Below are 21,236 nucleotides of genomic sequence, written 5' to 3'. Positions count from 1 at the left end.
TGCCATTGGGTAGATTCCATCTCATAGTGACCCTATAGGACACAGTAGAGCTACCCCATAGGGTTTCCAAGGCAGTAGTCTTTATGGGGTTTTTTTTGGTTTCTAGGAGTCTTTTTGGAAGCCAACTGCCACGTCTTTCAAACTGCCAACCATTCAGTTAGCAACTGAGTGTTTAACCACTGTACCAACATATGTATATCACCCAGCATTATGCCTGTCAATAAATGTTAGTTCCTTGGACTTCAGCTTGTTTATTTTGGACGTGTCATCAGGAAAGACCAATTGCTAGAAAAGGATGTCGTGTTTGGTAAATTAGAGGGTCAGGAAGAGTGAGAGAAACCCTCAGTGAGATAACTGGTGCAATAGCTTCAACAATGGACGCAAACGTACCGACGATCATGAAGGTGGTGCACCTGGGCCATGTTCTGTTCTGTTGTACATAAGGTCATCACACGTTGGCGGCCACTCAGCAGCAACTAACAACAAAGTTTTCTCACCTTAAATAAAATTTTTGATGGCATTAAGGAACATATTCCCTATTAAAAGTAGCATGCCATCCCTTTGCCTGTTTTATGAATTATGCCAAGCTGAATAACGCTCAAGAAACGACAAAAATTAAGCACAAGAAAGAAAAATATATTTAAATTATTAAGGTAAAATAATAAGGGAATGAAGTAATATGCTGTCCCGACTCCTGTTTTATGAATTTTGCCAAACCAAATAACCCTAAGGATATGATAAAAAGTGAATCATAAGAAAAAATATATACATATTTAAATTATAAAGATAAAATAATGAGGGATTAACTCATTGCCTGTGAGACATGAATCATTTGTTTACAAATTCCATTTCAGGAGAAGTAATTAAACTCAGATTTACAAATACAGGGCCTTCCTGGTGAAAGTAGCATGCTTCAATTTTATTCATTTCTTTGAGAAGTTTAGATCCTGCTCTCTGACTTTTTTCAGATCCTCTCTGCCCTGCTATTACTTGTGATTACTCACTTAGACATTAATTTCTAGAATACCAAAACCAAACCAGTTGTCATCGAGCCAATTCCAACTCATGGCGGCCCCATGTGTACAGAGTAGAACTGCTCCATAGGGTTTTCAGTGCTGTGACATTTCAGAAGCATATTGCTAGGCCTTTCTTCCAAGTCACCTTTCTTCAAACCACCAGCCTTTTAGTTAGTAGTGGTACGCTTAACTCTTTGTACCACCCAGGGGCTCTAAATTCTTGGGCTAGTGTATGCTACGATGTGTTTCAAAGTGTGCACTGTAATGCCCGCACCTGTGTCCTCTGTCGGCCCCCAGGTGGATGCATGCACATGAAGTGCCCACAGCCCCAGTGCAAGTTTGAGTGGTGCTGGAACTGCAGCTTGGAGTGGAACCGCACGTGCATGGGTGACCACTGGTTCGACGTGTAGCTCCCAGCCGCCGGACACAGGCAACCCTCGTTTGAAACAGAGTGCAACCGTCGTCTGCTACTTTTCCTTTAGCCGCTCACACACACGCACGCACACACGCACTCATGCGCACACACACACACATTTCAAGCTCTTTCCAAAATCACAAAAACCAAATTACAGAAGCAGCTTCCGGTATCCCTTTTACCGTGTCCATGAAAAACAGCAGAGCAGGTGGTGAGGCCCGTGAGAGGTGTTTTCAGCCTTCAGCAATACACAGATGTCCCCGCACAGATTAAAGTGCAGTTCACTTGTATGGATTGTCATTCTTGAGTAAATTGGGGCCAGGCTGGAAAAGGACACGCAGAGAAGTTTCCCGGGTTCACCTTCCTGCGTTTTACCCACAGTAAATATTGTGTGGAGAAGTCAATGGTGGGAAATAGGTTTGTTTTGTTTTTTTTGGTTGTTGTTTTTGGGGGGTGGGACAGTTATTGTCAGTGGTTCTATGTAAGATCGTTTGCAAAGGATTCTCAAAACTATATGCATAGCTTTAAGAGAGATGCTCTTACTTAAATTTTCAGAGCATATCCATTCACAAAGGACCACATGCAATAGTCAAAAATATTTGCTTATCCCTGAGAATTTGGTCTTTAGCAGTTGCACTGATGAAATACCGACTATGCATGAGTCAGCTTGTCAACTAAGTGAGAAACTGGAGAGGTAAATTGAATGCTGAATGTTTAAATTACAGGAAGAAATCAAAATGTTATGTACTTGCATTCTGTTTAATTGTTTGCAATCTTAGAAATTGTTTTTCTGAAAATATTACAAAATTTTTGTTTTGATTTTAAGTGCTCATTTTGCAGCTTGGGGAATTAGCTGATACAACTGGCTTCATCGTGAATTTAATGGGTAAGGGGGTCTATGAGGGAGACGTGGTTACATAGTGACCCTGAATGTTAACAGAAGTGTAGATTATTAAATTAGAATCTTTAAAGAAGTAGCGTTTCCAGGGCTATCAGAATTAAAACGTGCCTGATTCTGTTTTGTTTTTTTTTTTGATTCTGTTTATAAGAAGGGTTTACGCTTCTTCTGCACATCCATGCTGTTCCCCCAATCTGCAAGCCCAGGGGGCGCTGTATGACCTGTGGCAAACTCACACTGGACTGTTTCCTCGGTTAACGTGGCTTGGAGTGTTGGTCAAGTCACCAACTTTTTTTTTTTTTTTTTTAAGGATTAGCAATATATCAAAAAAGTGCACACTAGATGCAGCATTTTCTACCACGTGGTGTGCAGATGGAAAAGCACAGCTGCTATCTGTTGTTAGAACTGAATTACCTGTCTTCTCAGGAAGATCACCCTTTGTAACTCAGGGCGTGATGAATCTCACGTGGAATCCTGTTTGGATTCAGGGATTCTGCAAATTACGGGATCCTTAGCAGGGCTTCTGTTTTTACACATAGCACCGGAAGTCCTTGCTTAGGGGATCAAGGGAGTGACCTCCCTCAGAAAATTTTCCAGGGTCACATCCCTAGGGTGACTGTCCTCTTTCCTTAATGCCTCAGTTCACCTTGGTCTTTCATCCACCCAGGGCCAGCCTTTCCTGCTCTCCCTTTTCCCTCCAGAGATGCTCTCCCTGGGCAAGGTGGGATATTGTCGCAGCTTCATTGGGTTTCATGGCTCAGACAACCCCACTACGGCAACATGACCCCAGCCGCCCATATCTACATCAGGAAGGCTAAAGATCCTAGAGATAGAATAGAGAGCTCCACGTCTGCATGACAGGAGATGCAGAACATGACCAGGCATGATCCCTGTGGCAGGTGTCAGGTGCTGAGTCTTGAATCTAATCGAGACCTGATTTTAAGTCACCGACAATCCCAGTGAATAGCAGCTCCTGATGTGACAACTCCGACGGCTCCCCCCTGTCAGGTGGAGCACACAGCATTCTATATCATCCACAGCTTTGCTTGAAAATCATGTTTTAACTATTGCCTCCTTCCAAATTCGTGTGGTTTGCTGGGTTTGCCCCATGTTTTAGCATAGTTTCTAGAGCTGTTTGGCATTCCAGTGTGCTCTTTTTTTCTTTCCTGGTGGCAGTCTTTATTTTTTGTTTTCCAGAATAGAATGGTGATTCTTAAAATAAGTTAAAGAAAAAAACAACCACCATAAATGGGTATGAATCACAAGCAGTATTATTTGAGCAGGAACGGTGTGACAAAATATAAATATATCAAAAGGATAGAAATGAAGTCTTTGCAGAAGGATCTTTATTTTTCTCTGAGATCTGTAAAGAAATACCTGACCACTGTATCTGAGTTTGTCCTCAAATTGTCAATAAATGCATCAAAAGAGCATGTGAGTCCATTTTTGAAGATGTATTTTCAGTAGCTGTCAACAATGTGGGTGGAAGCACAAGGCAAGTCACTCCAAAGCCTCCCTCAAGACGGTCTGATGAGAAATGTCCATTTTTACCTCTACTCAGGGCTCAGAGTTACCCTGGGTGTTTTTGTTTTTTAAATGGGGTAGTTTCTGCAGGGATTAAAAAAAAAAAAAGCAAACCCTTATCCAAAAAAATCTCCCAGTTACTTTCTCTCTTTGTTAGCAAACTTCCCTGATATAAATGTCTAAAACAGATGTTGAGTTGGGGAAAGGTCAGCAGCATTTAGGTCATTTCTCTATCTCAAAAGTCATGCTGGAGCCCTGTTGACAGTGGTTAAGAGCTTGGCTGCTAACCAAAAGTCAGTAGTTCAAATCCACCAGCCGTTCCTTGGAAACCCTACAGGGGCAGTTCTACTCTGTCCTTATAGGGTCACTATGAGTCAGAATCGACTCCATGGCAATGGGCAAAGTCACGCATGCATGCGAAAGGTGAGCAACGAATAAGAAAGACCAAAGAAGAACTGATACCCTTGAATTATGATGTTGGCAAAGAATATTGAATATACCGTGGACTGCCAGAAGAACCAACAAATCTGCCGTTGAGGTAATACAGCCAGAATGCTTCTTAGAAGTGAGAATGCCAAGACTTTGTCACACTTACTTTGGACACCTTATCAGAAGGGACCAGTCCCTTGGGAAAGTAGAGCGTCAGCAAAAAAGAGAAAGACCTTCAACAAGATGGATTGACAGAGTGGCTGCAACAATGGGCTCAAACATAAAAATTGTGAGGATGGCGCAGGTCCAGGCAGTGTTTCGTTCTGTTATGAATAAGGTTCCTATGAGGCAGAACCTACTCAATGGCACCTAACAATAACAAAAGTCACTTTGGAAATGTTCAGTGACTTTGCATTGCTCTTCGCCGGGGGTGTGTTGACGTTGCATTTTTTTGTTCCTAGAACCCTTTCAGTGGCTGTGCATTGTTCATTGAACAGTGACCCCATGTTCATTGATGGAGACTGGAACATTGCTGGAGAACTCCTATAGTTATACTAGGCCAGCATTGGACACTGAGGGCCCCCCACCCCCAGGCTAAACACCACAGTAAATGCTCTGAGGAAACACAAAGACTGCAGGAATGACATTCCTGATATTTGCACAGCAGAGAGGTAGCCTAAATGAGGGTACGTGGGCAAGCTCGAGGCATCTGGGTTGGAATTCTGACTCCTTCACCTACTTATATGTGACCTTTGGAGACAATAATAGAATCTACCTCGTAGAGTTGTTGTGAGAATTAAATGAATTAACTCAGGTAAAGCACATAGAAGAGATAGACAGTACTGTGATGGTTAATTTTACATGTCCACTTGTTTATGATGCCTAGTTGTTTGGCCACACACTAGTCTAGGGGCTGTTATGATGTAGTTACATGTGATTTACTCAGTTGGTCTTAAGTGAAGCAGCTGACCTTCCGTACTGTGGGTGGGCCTCATCCCATCAGCTGAAGGCTTTAAGAGCAAGAAGGGAACGTCCGAGAGTGTATTCTGACTCCAGACTGTAAACAGACATGTTGCCAGAATTCCTCTACTCTTCACTCTTTTAATTTCCTGACTTAAGGGTTTGGGGACACAAGACTGCAGGAATCTCCAGCCTGTCCCTTGACCTACAGATTTTGGGTGGCCAGCCCCCCCACAATCCTGTGAGTCAATTCCTTAAAATCAATCTCTTTCTCTCTGCACGCACATGCACACGTGTGTGTGTGTGTGTGTGTGTAGTTGTTGTGGTTGTCAGGTGCCATCGAGATGGTTTTAACTCATAGCGACCCTATGTACAACAGAACAAAACAATGCCTGGTCTGTGCCAGCCTCACAATCCTTGCTATGTTTGAGCCTATTGTAGCAGCCACTGTGTCAATCTATCTCATTGAGGGTCTTGCTGTTTTTTGCTGACCCTCGACTTTACCAACAATGATGTCCTTCTCCAGGGAATGGTTCCTCCTGATAAACATGTCCAAAGTACACAGTACCCCCTTGTTCTGTTGGAAAGACTATCTCTTGGTCTGTGTACAGGTTCCTCATGAGCATAATTAAGTGTTCTGGAATTCCCATTCTTCAAAATGCTATCCATAATTTGTTACGATCCATATAGTTGAATGCTTTGCATAGTTAATAAAACACAGGTAAACATCTTTCTGGTATTCTCTGCTTTCAGCCAAGATTCATGTGACATCAGCAATGATACCCCTTGTTCCACATCCTCTTCTGAATCTGGCTTGAACTTCTGGCAGTTCTCTGTCTATTGTACTGCCTCAACTCTTTTTGAATGATCTTCAGCAAAAGTTTACTTGCTTGTGATATTACTGATATTGTTTGATAATTTCTTCTTTTTTTTTTTTTTTTTTTTTTTTGGAGCACCTTTCTTTGGAATGGGCACAAATATGGATCTCTTCCAGTCAGTTGGCCAGGTAGCTGTCTTCCAAATTTCTTGGCATAGATGAGTGAGTGCTTCCAGCATTGCATCCATTTGTTGAAACATCTCTATTGGTATTCCGTCAGTTCATGTTTTTCACCAATACCTTTTTTCAGTGCACCTTGGACTTCTTCATTCAGTACCATCAGTTCTCGATCATATGCTACCTCCTGAAATGGTTGAACATCAACCAATTCTTTTTGGTACAGCGACTCTGTGTATTCTTGCCATCGTCTTTTGTTGCTTCGTGCATCACTAAATATTTGCCCTTAGATTCCTTCAATATTGCAACTTGAGACTTGAATTTTTTCTTCAATTCTTTCAGCTTGGCAAATGCTGAGCATGCTCTTCCCTTTTGGTTTTCTAACTCCAGATCTTTGCATGTTTTGTTACAATACTTTGTCTTCTTGAGCCTCCCCTTTGAAATCTGTTCAGCTCTTTTACTTCATCATTTCTTCCTTTCACTTTAGCTACCCTACCTTCAAGAGCAAGTTTCAGATATATATACACTAAAACTTATGAAAGCCAGAACCTGTGTAAGGCAAAAACCTATCAGAGAAGGAAAGCTCAACTATTGTCCACTAAAAGGAGCAGTATAAAAGTGGTAAGACTTACTCTGTCAAAGGTGGAAAACCTGCAAGACCTGGAAAAATAAGGCAGTCCTATTGAGTTCCAGCTCTCACAGGTTTCACTATACAGTTCTATTTCTCTAGCGAACCCTAAGACTAGTACCTAGCACATGAGACCCATTCAATAAATATTTGCTATTAATATATGGCCAAGTTGATGGAGAGAACAGAACAAACTATGAGAACCACAAAACTCATGCAAACTAATTGCAAATGCCGAGAATGTGTATTTGAATGTAAACCCTTACAGTTACTGATTTCACAAGTAGGGGGATGTGACTGATTTATGTTGAATTTAAGTCTATTGGATTATCTCCTACACAGTCCCAGGAATTTTACTCTAAAGGCAAGTTGCTAGCTGTGTTATCACTGCCGTACTCCTCCCATTAGTGCCCCAGGATGCCTCAGCTATACAAGCAGCACTCCTGAAAACTCTCCAGCTGCACACGGCAAAGGCAGCCTCTGACGCCTTTCCTTTCTACAGAGAGTTTAGTTCACACACAAGTCTTGGATTCTTAATGTCAAACTCAGCGAGTGACTTCAGTAGCATTTTTAAAGGGTACTATTTACCATCAGAAGCCCTGGTGGTGCAGTGTTTTTGAGAGCTGGGCTACTAACCAAAAGGTGAGCAGTTGAACCCACCAACCACCCCTTGGAAACCCTGCGGGGCAGTGTCCTATAATGTCTCTATGAGTTGGAATCGACTCAATGGCACCAGGTTATTTAGCATCAAATCTCCACTCAATATGTTTTTCCTGTAAACCTTTTTTAATGTTTTTCTCATTATTACAAAAGCACCACATCTCGTTACAGAAAGTAGCCAGTTGCATCAAGCTTGATTCCGACTCACAGTGACCCCACGTGCGTCAGAGTAGAACTGTGCTCCATAGGGTTTTCAGTGGCTGATTTTTTTTTAAGTAGATTGTTAATCCATTCTTCCAAACACCTCTGGGTAAACTCAAACCACCAACTTCAGTTAGCAGCTGACTGCTTTAACCAATTTCTGACAGAAAGTAAAAAAGGCAAAAGATAATAAAATAAAAAGTACCATCCAGAAATATTTTGTGCCTTATTAATTTCCATTTATAAACATTTGATGAGAACCTCCCCTGTGAATAGATTTCTAAAATGACCATTCTTCAGGGCTTCATCATGGTCTGTGACATGCTATCCTTTAATTAACTTAATAAGTATTTCTTTTAAAATTCCAGATGTATTTCAAACATGTGTTTTCAGTGTAATCATTAAGCAGATTGCGTATGAAAACTATTTTGCAACGTGGAAAAAAAAGTTTACAACATAATGTTAAGCGAAAAGGAGTTTACAGAAATTGCAATTGTATAAGATGCAATTATATAAAAAATAATAAATTCTATGAAAAAGTGGCTGAGGGACACACTAATATGCAGTTTGCTGTGGTGATAAAATTATACGTGAATTTTTACTCACCTCTGCTTTCCCCTCTTTTGTTGGTGTGGAAATATCACTTTATAATGAAAAAGAACATTTTTAAATTTCCCATGACCGTCAAAACTGCACTTATTGCCTGTAGCCAAGTAGCAAAGATTTTTCCAATCAAAAATTCTGTTCTTTAGTTACCTGAGCTTTGCTGAAATAATAATAAAACACAATAAAGACATTCTCCTGCTTCTTTCAAAGGAATTTTATGAAATTAATCTGGAAATGGTGAGGAAGGGGTGAGTTGGATTGACCCTCTGGGAAGAAGAAATTGAGCCTCCAGCCTCTGCGTGAACGTGACTTCATTTCTCAGCTTCTCCTGAAGCCTGCTCAGCCTGTACCAGGTGACCAACCTTCTCAGGAGCTTTGGGTGCCATGCAGTCGATTCCGACTCTTAACAACCCCTTGCATGCACAGTACAACTGTGCCCCATAGGGTTTTCAACACTGTAATCTTTCAGAAGCAGATCTCCAGGCTGGTCTTCCGAGGTACCTCTGGGTGGGCTCAAACCACCAACCTTTCAGCTAGTAGTCGAGGGCTTTAGCATTTGTGCCACCAGAAGAGATTGGTTGCTCTACCTGTGGGCCATACTCCAGGTAGCAAGGAAGGCTGCATTCCTGGGACCGTACTGTCTTTCACCAATATTGGCTAGTTGGCTACTCTTCCTCATCCTTTTGCCACCCACCTCTGTGAAATTTTCCCTGAGGCTTCCTGGAGCCAAACTCACCAAGAGGCTGACATCTCGATGCCGAATGGCTCCCCAAGGAGGTATGTCGCTAAGAGCAGTATCAGCTGAAATCAGAGCAAGCTTTGAGACTCACAGGGAATCCGTCCAGGGGCATTTGGGAATCCCTCAATTCTGGAATACTGACTTTGTGTCTGAGGCTGTTTTCCACAAAGACACGGGTTTCATGATTTCTCCAGAGTACTGTCCACCTCCTTCGGTTGTGTCATTGTTTTCTGTAACTGATGTTTTCTGCCGTAACCTCCTAGATGACCTCTAGGTTTGGCGGGTTCTCTGACACAACACAGCCAGTCTCCTCCCTTCCTACAAGTCTTCACCTTCACAGAGAAGCCTTCCCGGCTCCACTGACCTCAGTACTCTCTGTGATGGATTGAGTTGTGTCCTCCCAAGAGATATGTTGACGTCCTAACCTGATAGCTGTGAGAGTGACTGTGTTTGGAAATAGGGTCTTTCTTCTGTTATCAGTTCAGACAGATGATATCATACCAGAGCAGGGTGGGTCCTAACCCCAACCCCTCCTGAGTGGTATTTTATAAAGGGAGAGGACAGACATGGAGACAGAGTCACACGCCGAGGACACCAGGTGAAGATGCACGTACCAGCAGCAAAAGCACACCACAGATGGCCCGCAGCTGTGAGAAGCTAGGGGAGAGGCATGGAACCCTTCCTCTCTCAGCCTCAGAAGGAATCAACACGGCCGACACCCTGATTTGGACTTCCAGCCTCCAGAACTGTGAGACAATACATTTCCATTCTTTAAAGCCACCCACTTTGTGGTATTTTTTTTTACAGCCACCCGAGGACACAAAGACACTCCTATCTCCAATCCCTACCTGATTTTTCTCTAGGGCACTCATCAGTGTCCAAACATGATGTTTTGCCTGTTTGCCCCACCAGAATGTCATCACCATGAGGGCAGATCATGGCTGTACTTGTGGGTTTAATGGATGATAGAGACCCTGTTGGGGGAACTAGGTGCAATCACTGGGTGAGGAGCTCGCTCCGGCACCCCACTCTCCCTGCTCCCCACCTCAGATCTCTGCAAAACCACCTGGGCCTTTGGACCTGTGCGAGCACAAGTGAGCCCAGGGACAGTAGGACCACAAATTTCTGCTGTGAACCATCATTTACAAAAACTGTCATTGTTCCCTGTAATGTGGGTATAATTGAAATGTCACTTATTTATTTCCATTATCTTGCACTTCCTGCTCCATGTTCCAGGTGAAGTTTCTTGGTCACCAGACTTTTTCATTCCTTTTGTCCTGGTAGCCCAAACAGTTACAGTGGATCTTCTGGTGGATTTAGGAAATACTAGCTGCCTCTTCTCCCAGGAATGGGACACAGAGTACCTCCCAGAAGTGTTTTGTCCTCTGACCACAGTGTTTCTGAAGTTTTTCAGTCAATAAGCCCTGATGTAGCATAATGTACACAATGTTGTTGTTGTTGTTAGGTGCCATAGAGTCAATTCCGACTCAAAGAGCCCTGGTGGTGCAACCAGTTAGGTGCTCGGCTGTGAACCAGCACCTCAGTTCGAGTCCACCTGGTGGCTCCATGGGAGAAAGACCTAGTGATCTGCTTCTGTAAAGATTACAGCTAAAAAAACCGTATGGGGCAGTTGTGCTCCATCACACAGGCCACTATGAATTTAAACAATAACAAAATGTAAACACAGGCTCATTTTTCAGTTTCTGATGTTTGTGACAGGGCTCTGACTAAGAACCAGGCATAAGGTGCAAGACGGAATTCAGAGACGCTTTAAGATTGCAGCATCATTAATAGGTAAGTTTGAATGTATCTCACTTTCACCATAATTCTCCAAACATCCTGAGGCTCTTAGAACTGTGCCTGTCAGTTGACAATAGTGATCGATCATCAATAGGACTTTGGGCCTTCTCATTCAACCAATGAGAAAAGTCCTGTGTTCTTAGCAGGTTCATGAAGGGTCACGCTGTGAAAGTGAAGAAGAAGGGGACAGAAGTCAGTCTCATGGTTCCCAGACCTACATTCTAGGTACACTTGCCAGTTGTGATGGAGTCAACTCTGACTCGTGGTGACTCCATGTATAAGAGTAGGACTGTGCTCCACAGGGTTTTCAATGGCTGATTTTTTGGAAGAAGATCGCCAGGCCTTTCTTCCCAAGAGCCTCTGGGTAGACTCCAACCTCCAACCTTTCAGTGAGCAGCTGAGCGTGTTAACCATTTGCACTACCCAGGGACTCCACATTTTAGGTACAGCAAATGCTTATTTGAATTGCTTGTTCATGTTTATTTGTCTCTGCTCCTGATTGTGATACTGATGGGAAAGAAAATATTACAGAAATCACAATTATGGAGTTGATCGTGGCCATCCAATGAAACCACTCACATCTGCAGGAGAATTTTAGCATTATTAAATCAGAGAAGTCTAGGAACTCAGATAAGGGATTAATGAAGACTAGAAACCATAGCCCATTTCAGGGATCAGCAAACTTATTCTGAATAGGACCAGATAATAAATATTTCAGGCCGTGCAGGCCACAGGTCTCTGTCGTACCTGCTCAGCACTGCCTTTGTAGAGCAAACGAAGACAGATGATGCATGAATAGACGGGTGTGGCTGCATTCCAGCAAAACGTTAAACAAATCCAGGCTGTGGGCCAGACTTTGCCCATTGGCTATAGTTTGCCAACCCATAATAATAATAATAAATCCAATGCTATCAAGTCAATTCCTACTCATAGTGACCCTATAGGACATAGTAGAACTGCCCCATAGGGTTTTCAAGGAGCAGCTGGTAGATTTGAACTGCCAACCTTTTTGTTAGCAGCTGAGCTCTTAACTACTTTGAACCCATATTACAGTCACTGAAAATTTTTTTACAGATTCAAATACGAAAGTCACCTTAAGGATGAAAACACTAATTTTTTTTCAAACGTATATTATCTATTTAAGAAATTATTCTTGAGCACCGAATATGTTGGGTGTCAGGGCTACAAACATAAAGACAAGGTTCCTCTGCTCAAGTTGTTCGCAAACTGGCCGATAAAAAAGTTTGATAAATCCTCCAGTAGCAGTTGTACTGGGTCAAGGTTTGGCACGGGGTCGGATCGGGGCACTTCACTGAGGCAGGTTGCAAAAGAATGAGTGCAAGTGTGTCAAGGGGCCGTTGTTATTATTTGCCATTATTACTTGTTATTATTTGTAGATTTTGACTCATGGTAACCCCATGCGTATAGAGTAGAACTGCTCCATAAGGTTTTTAAGGCTGTGGACTTTTGGAAGCAGATTGCCAGGCATGTTTTCTGAGGTACCTTTGGGTAGGTTACAACCACTAACCTTTTGTTGAAGCAAGTAGTCAAGTGCTTAACCATTGTGCCACCCAGGGACTCCTGTTTGGGGGCCAGTATTAGGGAAAGAACACTGCATGCCTAGCAGCATCTGAGGGCACAGTGGGCTCCATATGGGTGGGTTCGGGTTGGGAGAAGTTGAGGGGATGAGGCAGAAGAAGCAGGTGTGAAACAGATCCTGGAGGATGTTACACGCCATATGCGGAAGTTTAAGCTTTATCTGTGGGTGAAGGCAAGCCACTGAGGGAACTTAAAAGGGGAAGGGGCATGACCAAATCTACCTTTTAAAAAGGTCATTTTACAGGGAAGGGATTACGGGTTAGTGAGACTAGAGAAGGCAGCTCATTGTAAAGCTTTCACTGGAGTTGAGGTGGATGAGCTGGGAGCCAGAACCAAGGTAGGGAAAATGACTATGGAGAAGAAGGTAAGAATTTACTACAAGTAGTCCTCGACTTACAACAGGGTTCTGTTCCCATGACTCCATCGTAAGTCGGTTGAATACCTCATTTTTTTGTTTGTTTTCATTATTATTGCCTTTTATTATCAGTATGTTTGTCTTTGGGGGTTGGAAACGTTACATATAAACTTACAGATATATTTTACTACATGCATGCATACATAAAAAAACACACAAATCGTAAAAAGTTACTCTGGTCTTTTGCAGCAGATTTGCTTTTTAACACTTTAAAAAGGTCTTTTACAGCAGATCTGCCCAATGTAATATGTCATTTCATTTCTTGACTGCTGTTTCCATGGGCATTGATTGTGGATCCAAGTAAAATGAAATCCTTGACAACTTCAATCTTCTTTTCATTTTATGATGATGTTGGTTATTGATACAGTTGTGAGGATTTTTTTTTCATTATTTTGAGGTATAATCCATACCAAAGGCCATGGTCTTTGATCTTCATTAGTAAGTGCTTCAAGTCCTCTTCACTTTCAGCAAGCAAGGTTGTGTCATCTGCATAACGCAGGTTGTTAATGAGTCTTCCTCCAATCCTGATGCCCCGTTCTTCTTCATGTAGTCCAGCTTCTCGAATGATTTGCTCAGCATAAAGATCGAATAAATATGGTGAAAGGATACAACCCTGACACACACCTTATCTGATTTTAAACCACTCAGTATTCCCTTGTTCTGTTTAAACAACTGCCCATTGGTCTGTGTACAGGTTCCTAATGAGCACAATTACTTAACAGTGAATTACGTGGTGTATGAATTATAAACCGTAAAAACAGAGAGAAAGAGAAAGTGAATGTGGGAGGTGGAGGATTAGCTAGAGCAAATGTGATCTTCACCTTTTAAGGGACTTGGTGAGAAAGAGAGAGAAAGACTGAGGTAAGCTGTGTGTTTGTAGACAGGGAAAGCAGTCAGTAAACAGAGGAGGGGTTGAAAACAAAGAGCGACTGAATGTTCTAGAAAAGAACAGACATGACCAGCACAATCAGGAAGAAGGCTGGCCAGGCTGCCTCAAATATGTGTCCTTTGAAACTGCTGGCTCCTGCTCCTTCTAGGAAGAGCGGTTTGTCTTTTGAGAGAGACCAGCCCTGCTGTGAAGCCTGAGCAGATGGTGGCGGAGAAAGTGCCTGAGGCAGGACCTGCCCAAAAGGGACCTCCTACTGACAGGTGGAGGGGGAAGGGCGGCCTACAGCTGCCACGGATCTGAATAGGGAGCCGCTTAATTCCAGCTTCCCTGGGGGTCCCTCCTCCTCTCCTTCCCTCCCCCTCCTCCCCACCCAGGAGCCAGAAATCAGAGCTGTGGAGCTGGGCTCTGGGGGCCCAGGTTTTAGCCCAGTCCCACAGAAAACCAGCCATGGGAGGTAAATACTAAACAGATGTCCACATGCTGGAAGAACAATCAGCAAATCGTGAGCTGCGGCTTATGTATGTTTCTAGCCTCAAGATAACTAGTCAAATGTGGTCTTTTGTCTTCATCAGGCATGTAGAAATAGCACTTGGTTTTGGCTTCCTGCTGTAAAAATGAAGCAGTTTTCATTTTTACAGTGCTTAAATAATTACCTTTAAAGTACTGACCTAACAATAATTTCTAATAACATATATGCAAAAGAAATAGAAATCTTGAGTATCCTAATACCCTTTCCTATAATCAGCTGGTATTCAGAGTACAAACTGGGTAACACCTACCGGGTTGAACTTGGAACATTGGGTCATTTACCCATTAGGCACTCAGTAAATATGCTTTGACTTTAATTAAGTATATTTGAGAAGAAAACACATAATCCAGAAATATTTTCTAATGTTCTGTGGTTAGGAGTCTGGAGTTTTTTACTTTAATAAGGCAACCTCTGAATTTTGCCTACACTCGTACCTTTACCAATGAATGGATGTAAATTCGGAAAGGACTTACCCAACTGCAGGAAAAAAGACTTGATTCAGGACTGACTGTAAGATCAATGGCATGAATTTTTCAAACCACTTTTAATGAGTCGGAAAACAAAGAATTCATAAGGAATTGAGCTAATAAATTATTTCTGCTTCCACGATCTCACTAGCTTACACCCCCTAGATAAAAGACAGAGTTCATACCAAGAGTCGTGACAGGTATGTTTGGAAAGAGGAGAGATGAGCAGTAAAGAGACAACCAGGCAGGTGTTGGGATGTCTGGATGTGCGGCATTAAAGTGCCTGAAGAAGGGAGGCAAGGGGTTGGGGAGCAAGTGAGGATGGGCTGTTGGGCATCTACAGATCACCAATGTCCCAGATCCTTTATCTACGTGTCCTCATGCAAACCTCATGTACACGCCATTATTGTTATTCCCCCTTCATCGGTGAGGAGCCGTGATTTCATAGAGATAAGTAGTTTACCCCAGGTTATCCTATGTGGAAGGTAGTTGGGGGAAAAAAATGACAGACCTTGGAAACCACATAGACGTGGGTGACAGATGATCCCTGAGTTCTGAGTATAAACAACACTGACAAAAACCAGACATGGGAGGAGCCAAGACAGCACCTCATCCCCTCACTGAACGCAAGCCAAACTCCCCCACAGAGTATTTCTCGTTCTGTGAGACTGAGATGAGTTGACACAATAACCACCGCCATGGACTCAGATATGCCAATGACTGAGGATGGCTCAGGCAAGGTTTCATTCCATTATACATAAGGTTGCCGTTTATACATAAGGTCGCCGTGAGTCAGAGGTGACTGGACAGCAACTAACAACGAGATTGACCCCAAGTGCCCTTCTAGGAAAACTCCCCACATACTTGGGCCCAAGCAATTGGCCCTTTGCCATGGGGGCTGTCTGTGTTGTAGGATATTAAGCAGCATCCCTGGCCTCTACCCACTAGGTGCCAAGTAGCATTCCCCCTCTGTTGTGACAACCAAAGCTGTCTTCAGATGGTGTCAGATGTCCCCTGGGGGGCAACAGTACCCACCCCCTTGAGAACCAACGCCCGAACATATTTCTATAATATCCTATGTTTAGATAATGTTTTCCAGTTTCATGGAAAAATCTTTCTTTCAAATCCCCCATATGCCGACACCAGGATAGTTTTTGACCTAAATTTACTGGCTGCAGGCGGTTCTCCTGTCTGGCTAAGATCACCCAGTAATAGCATGGAATTCCTGTGGGAAGTTGTTCTCTGGGGTGAGCATTTTTGGAGGAAGTCCAGGTTTATTCTGGTAGCGAATTGTGAACTGCCCTTTATGCACAGGGAGGTGGCCCCTGAGCAGAGGTAAAGCATATGATTAAGGCAATTCAGTTAAATCCTTTACTCCACACGCTGTACTTTGTGGATAAATAAGGGCTGTCCTTGAGGATTCAAGGACTCATTCCGGTACCTGTCAAGAACCTGGGATTCACTGAAAATAAAAGCTCAGTTTCCCAGAAACAAAACAGCCAACCCTGGGTTTCTGCTTTTCCCAACAAAGTTTTCCGTTTCTCACCCAGAACAACTGGATGGTGCCTGGGCCCAGAAGCAAAGAGGAGCAGGCAGGAAGTGACAGGAAAACTGGATGAATGGAAACAGGGAACCTGGGGTGGAGAAGGGGAGAGTGTTGACATATCGCAGGGTTGGCAACCAACGTCACAAAACAATTTGTGATTAACTCTTTAATGAGAAACTAATTTGCTCTGTAAACTTTCACCTAAAGCACAATATTCAAAAAAAAAAAAAGAGCTTTCTGTTTCTCGACCTTGTCAAAGCTTAAAAAAAAAAAAAACTAGTGTGTCAAAGCTTAGCTGGGAAATTTCTAATAAAATTAAGATTTTCTGCAAATTAGGAAAAGACTGTGCACATTACTTGTGTAATTAAAAATACACTGCCACTACATACCTATCTGAGTGGCTAAAATAAAAATAATGAGAGAGGTAGGGAGGCAGAATGGGAAATTCACTGTCAACGGGGCACTGAGTTTCTATTAAGGGTGACGGAATGTTTGGAAATGAATGGGGGTAGTGGTTTCACATCAGGATGAATGTAATTAATCTCACTGAAACGTACATCTAAAAAATGTCGGCATGGTAAATGTTTTGTTACATGTATTTTTATGACAATAAAAATAATAACAGCAACACAAAGAAAACAAAAATCCTCACAACTGGACCCATAAGCAACATCATGATAAGTGGGGAAAAGACTGAAATTGTCTAGAGTTTCATTTTACTTGGATCCACTGTCAACACCCATGGAAGCAGCAGTCTGGAAAACAAGATGCATTACACTGGGCAAATCAACTGCCAGAGATCTCTTTGAAGTGTTGAAAAGCAAAGATATACCTTGAGGACTAAGGTGTGCCTGACCCAAGCCATGGTGTTTTTAATCGCCTCATATGCATGTGAAAGCTGGACGATGAATAAGGAAGACCAAAGAAAAATTAACGCCTTTGAACTGTGGTGTTGGAGAAGAATATTGAATATACCATGGACTGCCAAAAGAAGGAACAAATTTGTCTTGGAAGAAGTACAACCAGAATACTCCTTAGAAGCACAGACAGTGAGACTGTATCTCACATACTTTGGACATGTTGTCAGGAGGGATCAATCCCTGGAGAAGGATATCATGCTTGGTAAAGTAGAGGGTCAGTGCAAAAGAGGAAGACCCTTAATGAGATGGATTGACACAGTGGCTACAACAATGGGCTTAAGCATAACAATGATTGTGAGGATGGCACAGGACCGGGCAGTGTTTCATTCTGTTGTGCACAGGGTCGCTATGAGTCAGAACCAACTCAATGACACCTAACAACAACAAGTGCTGGATGGATATGGAGAAGCTGGATCACTCATGCATTGCTGGTGAGAATGTAAACTCATACAGCCACTCCAGAAACAGTTCAGCACTTTCTTTAAAAACAGCATTTTCAATTACTATGCAACCCAACAATTGCACAGCTGTACATTTAACTCAGAAAAATAAAAACTTAGCTCACATGCACCCGCACACAAAAAATATGCTGCCAGATATTTCAGTATTTCTGTATATTGAACCACTTTCCCGTGTACAAATGATGTCTCAGGTATGAAACTCATCCACATAACCTTGTATCCTACATTATTTTCACAATACCAACTGGATTACAGTTTCTATTATTTAAAAGTGCCTCTCATTTTACATACTTGGCAGATCCCTACAGAACTGAAGTTCTTATTGTCAGTACCCCTTCTTAGCTAACTTGTCGTGCATTCCATTTTGAATGTTGAAATAAAACTTCAGCTTCCTGAAGTAAGCAATGATTCTTTAGAAGAATTTACAAAGATTTGTAAAGAATTTACACTTACCCAAAAAGAGTCTGGAAACCCTGGTGGCATAATAGTTAAGTGCTACGGATGCTAACCAAAAAAATGGTCAGCAGTTCGAATCCACCAGGTGTTCCCTGAAAACTCTGTGGGACAGTTCTACTCTGTCCTATAAGGTCACTAGGAGTCAGAACCAACTCGATGGCAATGGGCTTGGTTTTTTTTTTAAGGAGGCCTAGCCTTTGGTCTGTGTCCTTGCCTTCTGGGAAGTAATCTCTAAACCCTTGGAATGCCATACCTGATGAGAAGTCTTTGTTTGCTGGGGAGTCTTGGGTCACACTGGACAGCCCAATAATGTGATTTAAGAGGAGGGCTACCCCCACCAGAAAGATGAACCATGTTCTTTAGGGTGGGAACTTAGGCAATCAATCAGTCAATCGTTCATGCCTACATAATATTGTAGCCCTACATAAAACAGAATGAAGCATTGCCCAGCCTGTGCCATCCCCACAATCGTTGCTGTGTTTGAGCCCATTGTTGCAGCAACTGTGTCAACCTATCTTGTTGAAGGTCTTCCTCTTTTTCACTGACCCTCTGCTTTTCCAAGCATGATGTCCTTCTGCAGGGACTTGTCCCTCCTGATAACATGTGCAAAGTACATGAGGTGAAAGTCTTTACATCTTTGCTTCTAAGGAGCACTCTGATTGTACTTCTTCCAAGACAGATTTTTTCATTCTTCTGACATGGTGTATTCAATGTTCTTCACCAACCCCATAATTCAAATAAGTCATAATACATAACAGAGTCCCATAATACGTGATTCATAATACCAATTGTCGTCGAGTTGCTTCCGGCTCATAGCACTCCTGTAGGACAGAGTGGAACTGCTCCATAGGGCTTCCAAGGCTGTAATCTTTACAAAAGCAGACTGCCATATCTTTCCCCCACAAAGCGGCCAATGGGTTCAAACTTCCAACCTTTCGGTTAGCAACCAAGTGTTTAACTACTGTGTCATCAGGGCTCCTCAGTATAATAAGAGTTCTAATAACAACTCTGAACAAGGCTCGGCAAGCTTCCCTGGTTGGGAAGTACTCCATGCATGTTGTCACACATCAATTATTGGATAGTGCCACATCCTGACTCCGTGGGGAAAAGATAATAGAAGCTCCACATTTGGTACTTCCTGGACTCCACTCTACGTGTGTCTTCCTTTGGCTAATTTGAGTCTGTATCCTTTCCCTGCCTAAACTGTAATACTGAGCATAACAGCTTTCACTGACCCTGAGCCCTTGCAAATCACCAAACCTAAGGGTAGTCTCATATGTTGGTATCAGAAGTGAGGAAGGTCTTGTGTGGACTATTTCTTCTAACTTTGTAGTTGGCTAAACTCTCATGGGACCTAAGCCAAAACTTGGTTTACTAGATTTTTTTTAGTTGGTGTATTAGTTTCCTAGGCTGCTGTAACAAAGTACCACAAACTGGGTGGCTTTAAACAATAAAAATGTATTATCTCGGGGCGGAGCCAAGGTGGCGGAATAGACAGACGCTTCCGTGGAGCCCTCTTTACAACAAAAACCTGAAAAAACAAGTGAAATGAGTATATTTGTGACAAGCTGGGATCCCTGAGCATCAAAGTCAACCTTAAACAACGAACTGAGGGACAGCAGGAGGAAGAGGCCGTTCAGAAGTGGAGAGGAGTTGCCGGACCTGAATCCCGGGGAGCCCTCAGGCACCATTCCCGGAGCGGTGGCAGCAGTGGGCTGGTACTAGCGTTTGGCAGCAGTTTCCCCAGGAAGAAGCAGCCAGCTGCATAGCCCGCTCACACCTCCGGAACCTGAGGAGAACAGCGTGCTCTCAGCAAAAGCAAAGTACTTGCATATATTTTACTGCGCCCCCACCCCCCACCCCCAAGCCAGCTTCAGCAGCTGAGTCCCTGGGCCTGAGATAGACCCTGGTGAGCACCTAGAGCCATCCTCCCGGCCTTGGGGAAGGAAAAAATTTTCAAATGGGGGGAAAAGATAATTTGCTAGCTCCATTAACTGGGGAGCTCAGGACAGAAGCAGCTCCTGTCCAGGCATAAACAGTCCATGGACCTTGAGCACCTTTCCCTTCTGCATGGACCTATGTGGGCCTATTTCGGGAGAATAGGCCCTTGTTGTCAAACTCCAACCATTTCAGCTGTGCGGTGGAGAGCTGATTGACGTTTCTCATTGCTTTGCCTATTAAACAAGGTTCTTGCCCATCCACATCAGAGACCTAAGGACTGGTAGTACCACTCAAGCCACCCAGCCACCCGTGACGGGGTCCAAAGATAACTGGTACCTCCCAGTCCTTACAACCAAAAACTTTGGGTGCCCATCATCCCTCTGCAGAACCCACCCACCAGCACGCTCCAGGGAACAGAGACACATTTTCCTCAGAGATACTTGGGGGTCGGTTCTCAGCCCCCTGCCTTGTTCAGAGCATGACCCCCTGCTGCAATCAGATACCGGTATATATGCCAATCACCCCTGCCCCTCTAAGACTGTAGGACAGAGCCTGTACCACACACTTGTTATCAGCTACATGGAAACCTGAGCTGAATTCATACAAGAAAACTGAATGGACTCCTAGACTGATATACCTGATAACAGCTCTAGCCAGCTGGGGACAGGACACCAGAGCTCCAAAGGCAAAAATAATCAAGCTAGCTCACTCAAGCAACCCATAGGGGTATACCAAAACAAAACAAAGCCAGCAGCCACGACACAGTAAGCAAGCATAAACTAATACAATAACTTATAGATGGCTTGGAGACAACAGTCAATACCAAGTCACATAAAGAAACAGACCATGATCACCTCAACAGGCTCTCAAAACAAAGATCCAGGGATCTTCTAGATGAAGTGCATTCCTGGAATTACCAGATGCAGAATACAAAAGTTGAATATACAGAACCCTTGAAGACATCAGGAAGGAAATGAGGCAATATGCAGAACAAGCCAAGGAACACACAGATAAAGCAACTGAAGAAATCAGAAAGATTATTCAGGAACATAATGAAAAGTTTAATAAGCCGGAAAAATCCATAGACAGACAGCAATCAAATTCAGAAGATTAACACTAAAATTACAGAATTAGATAACTCAA

General features: G+C 43.0%; 1 protein-coding gene across 5 annotated transcripts in view; it reads left to right on the top strand.

Moving 5' to 3' along the window:
• PRKN (parkin RBR E3 ubiquitin protein ligase) overlaps positions 1-21,236 on the top strand; it is a 1,645,966-nt gene that overhangs the window by 1,613,478 nt on the left and 11,252 nt on the right. For 2 of the 5 annotated variants that reach the window (XM_049852498.1, XM_049906102.1), the window contains exon 12: positions 1,314-3,754. The exons of 1 other annotated variant lie outside the window; for it this stretch is intronic. In XM_049852498.1, coding sequence (XP_049708455.1) covers positions 1,314-1,426 — 113 coding nt within the window. In that variant the 3' untranslated portion in view covers positions 1,427-3,754. Of the gene's footprint in view, positions 1-1,313; positions 3,755-8,541; positions 8,685-10,789; positions 10,889-21,236 lie in introns of those variants that run through there. 2 more of the 5 variants (XR_007512454.1, XR_007512451.1) reach the window with 2 other exon arrangements.

Source organism: Elephas maximus, chromosome 1 (genome assembly GCF_024166365.1).
Source record: "Elephas maximus indicus isolate mEleMax1 chromosome 1, mEleMax1 primary haplotype, whole genome shotgun sequence".
Taxonomy (NCBI): Eukaryota; Metazoa; Chordata; class Mammalia; order Proboscidea; family Elephantidae; genus Elephas; species Elephas maximus.
Note: the sequence above shows the minus strand (reverse complement) of the source record. Positions and strands in the feature narration are given on the sequence as shown.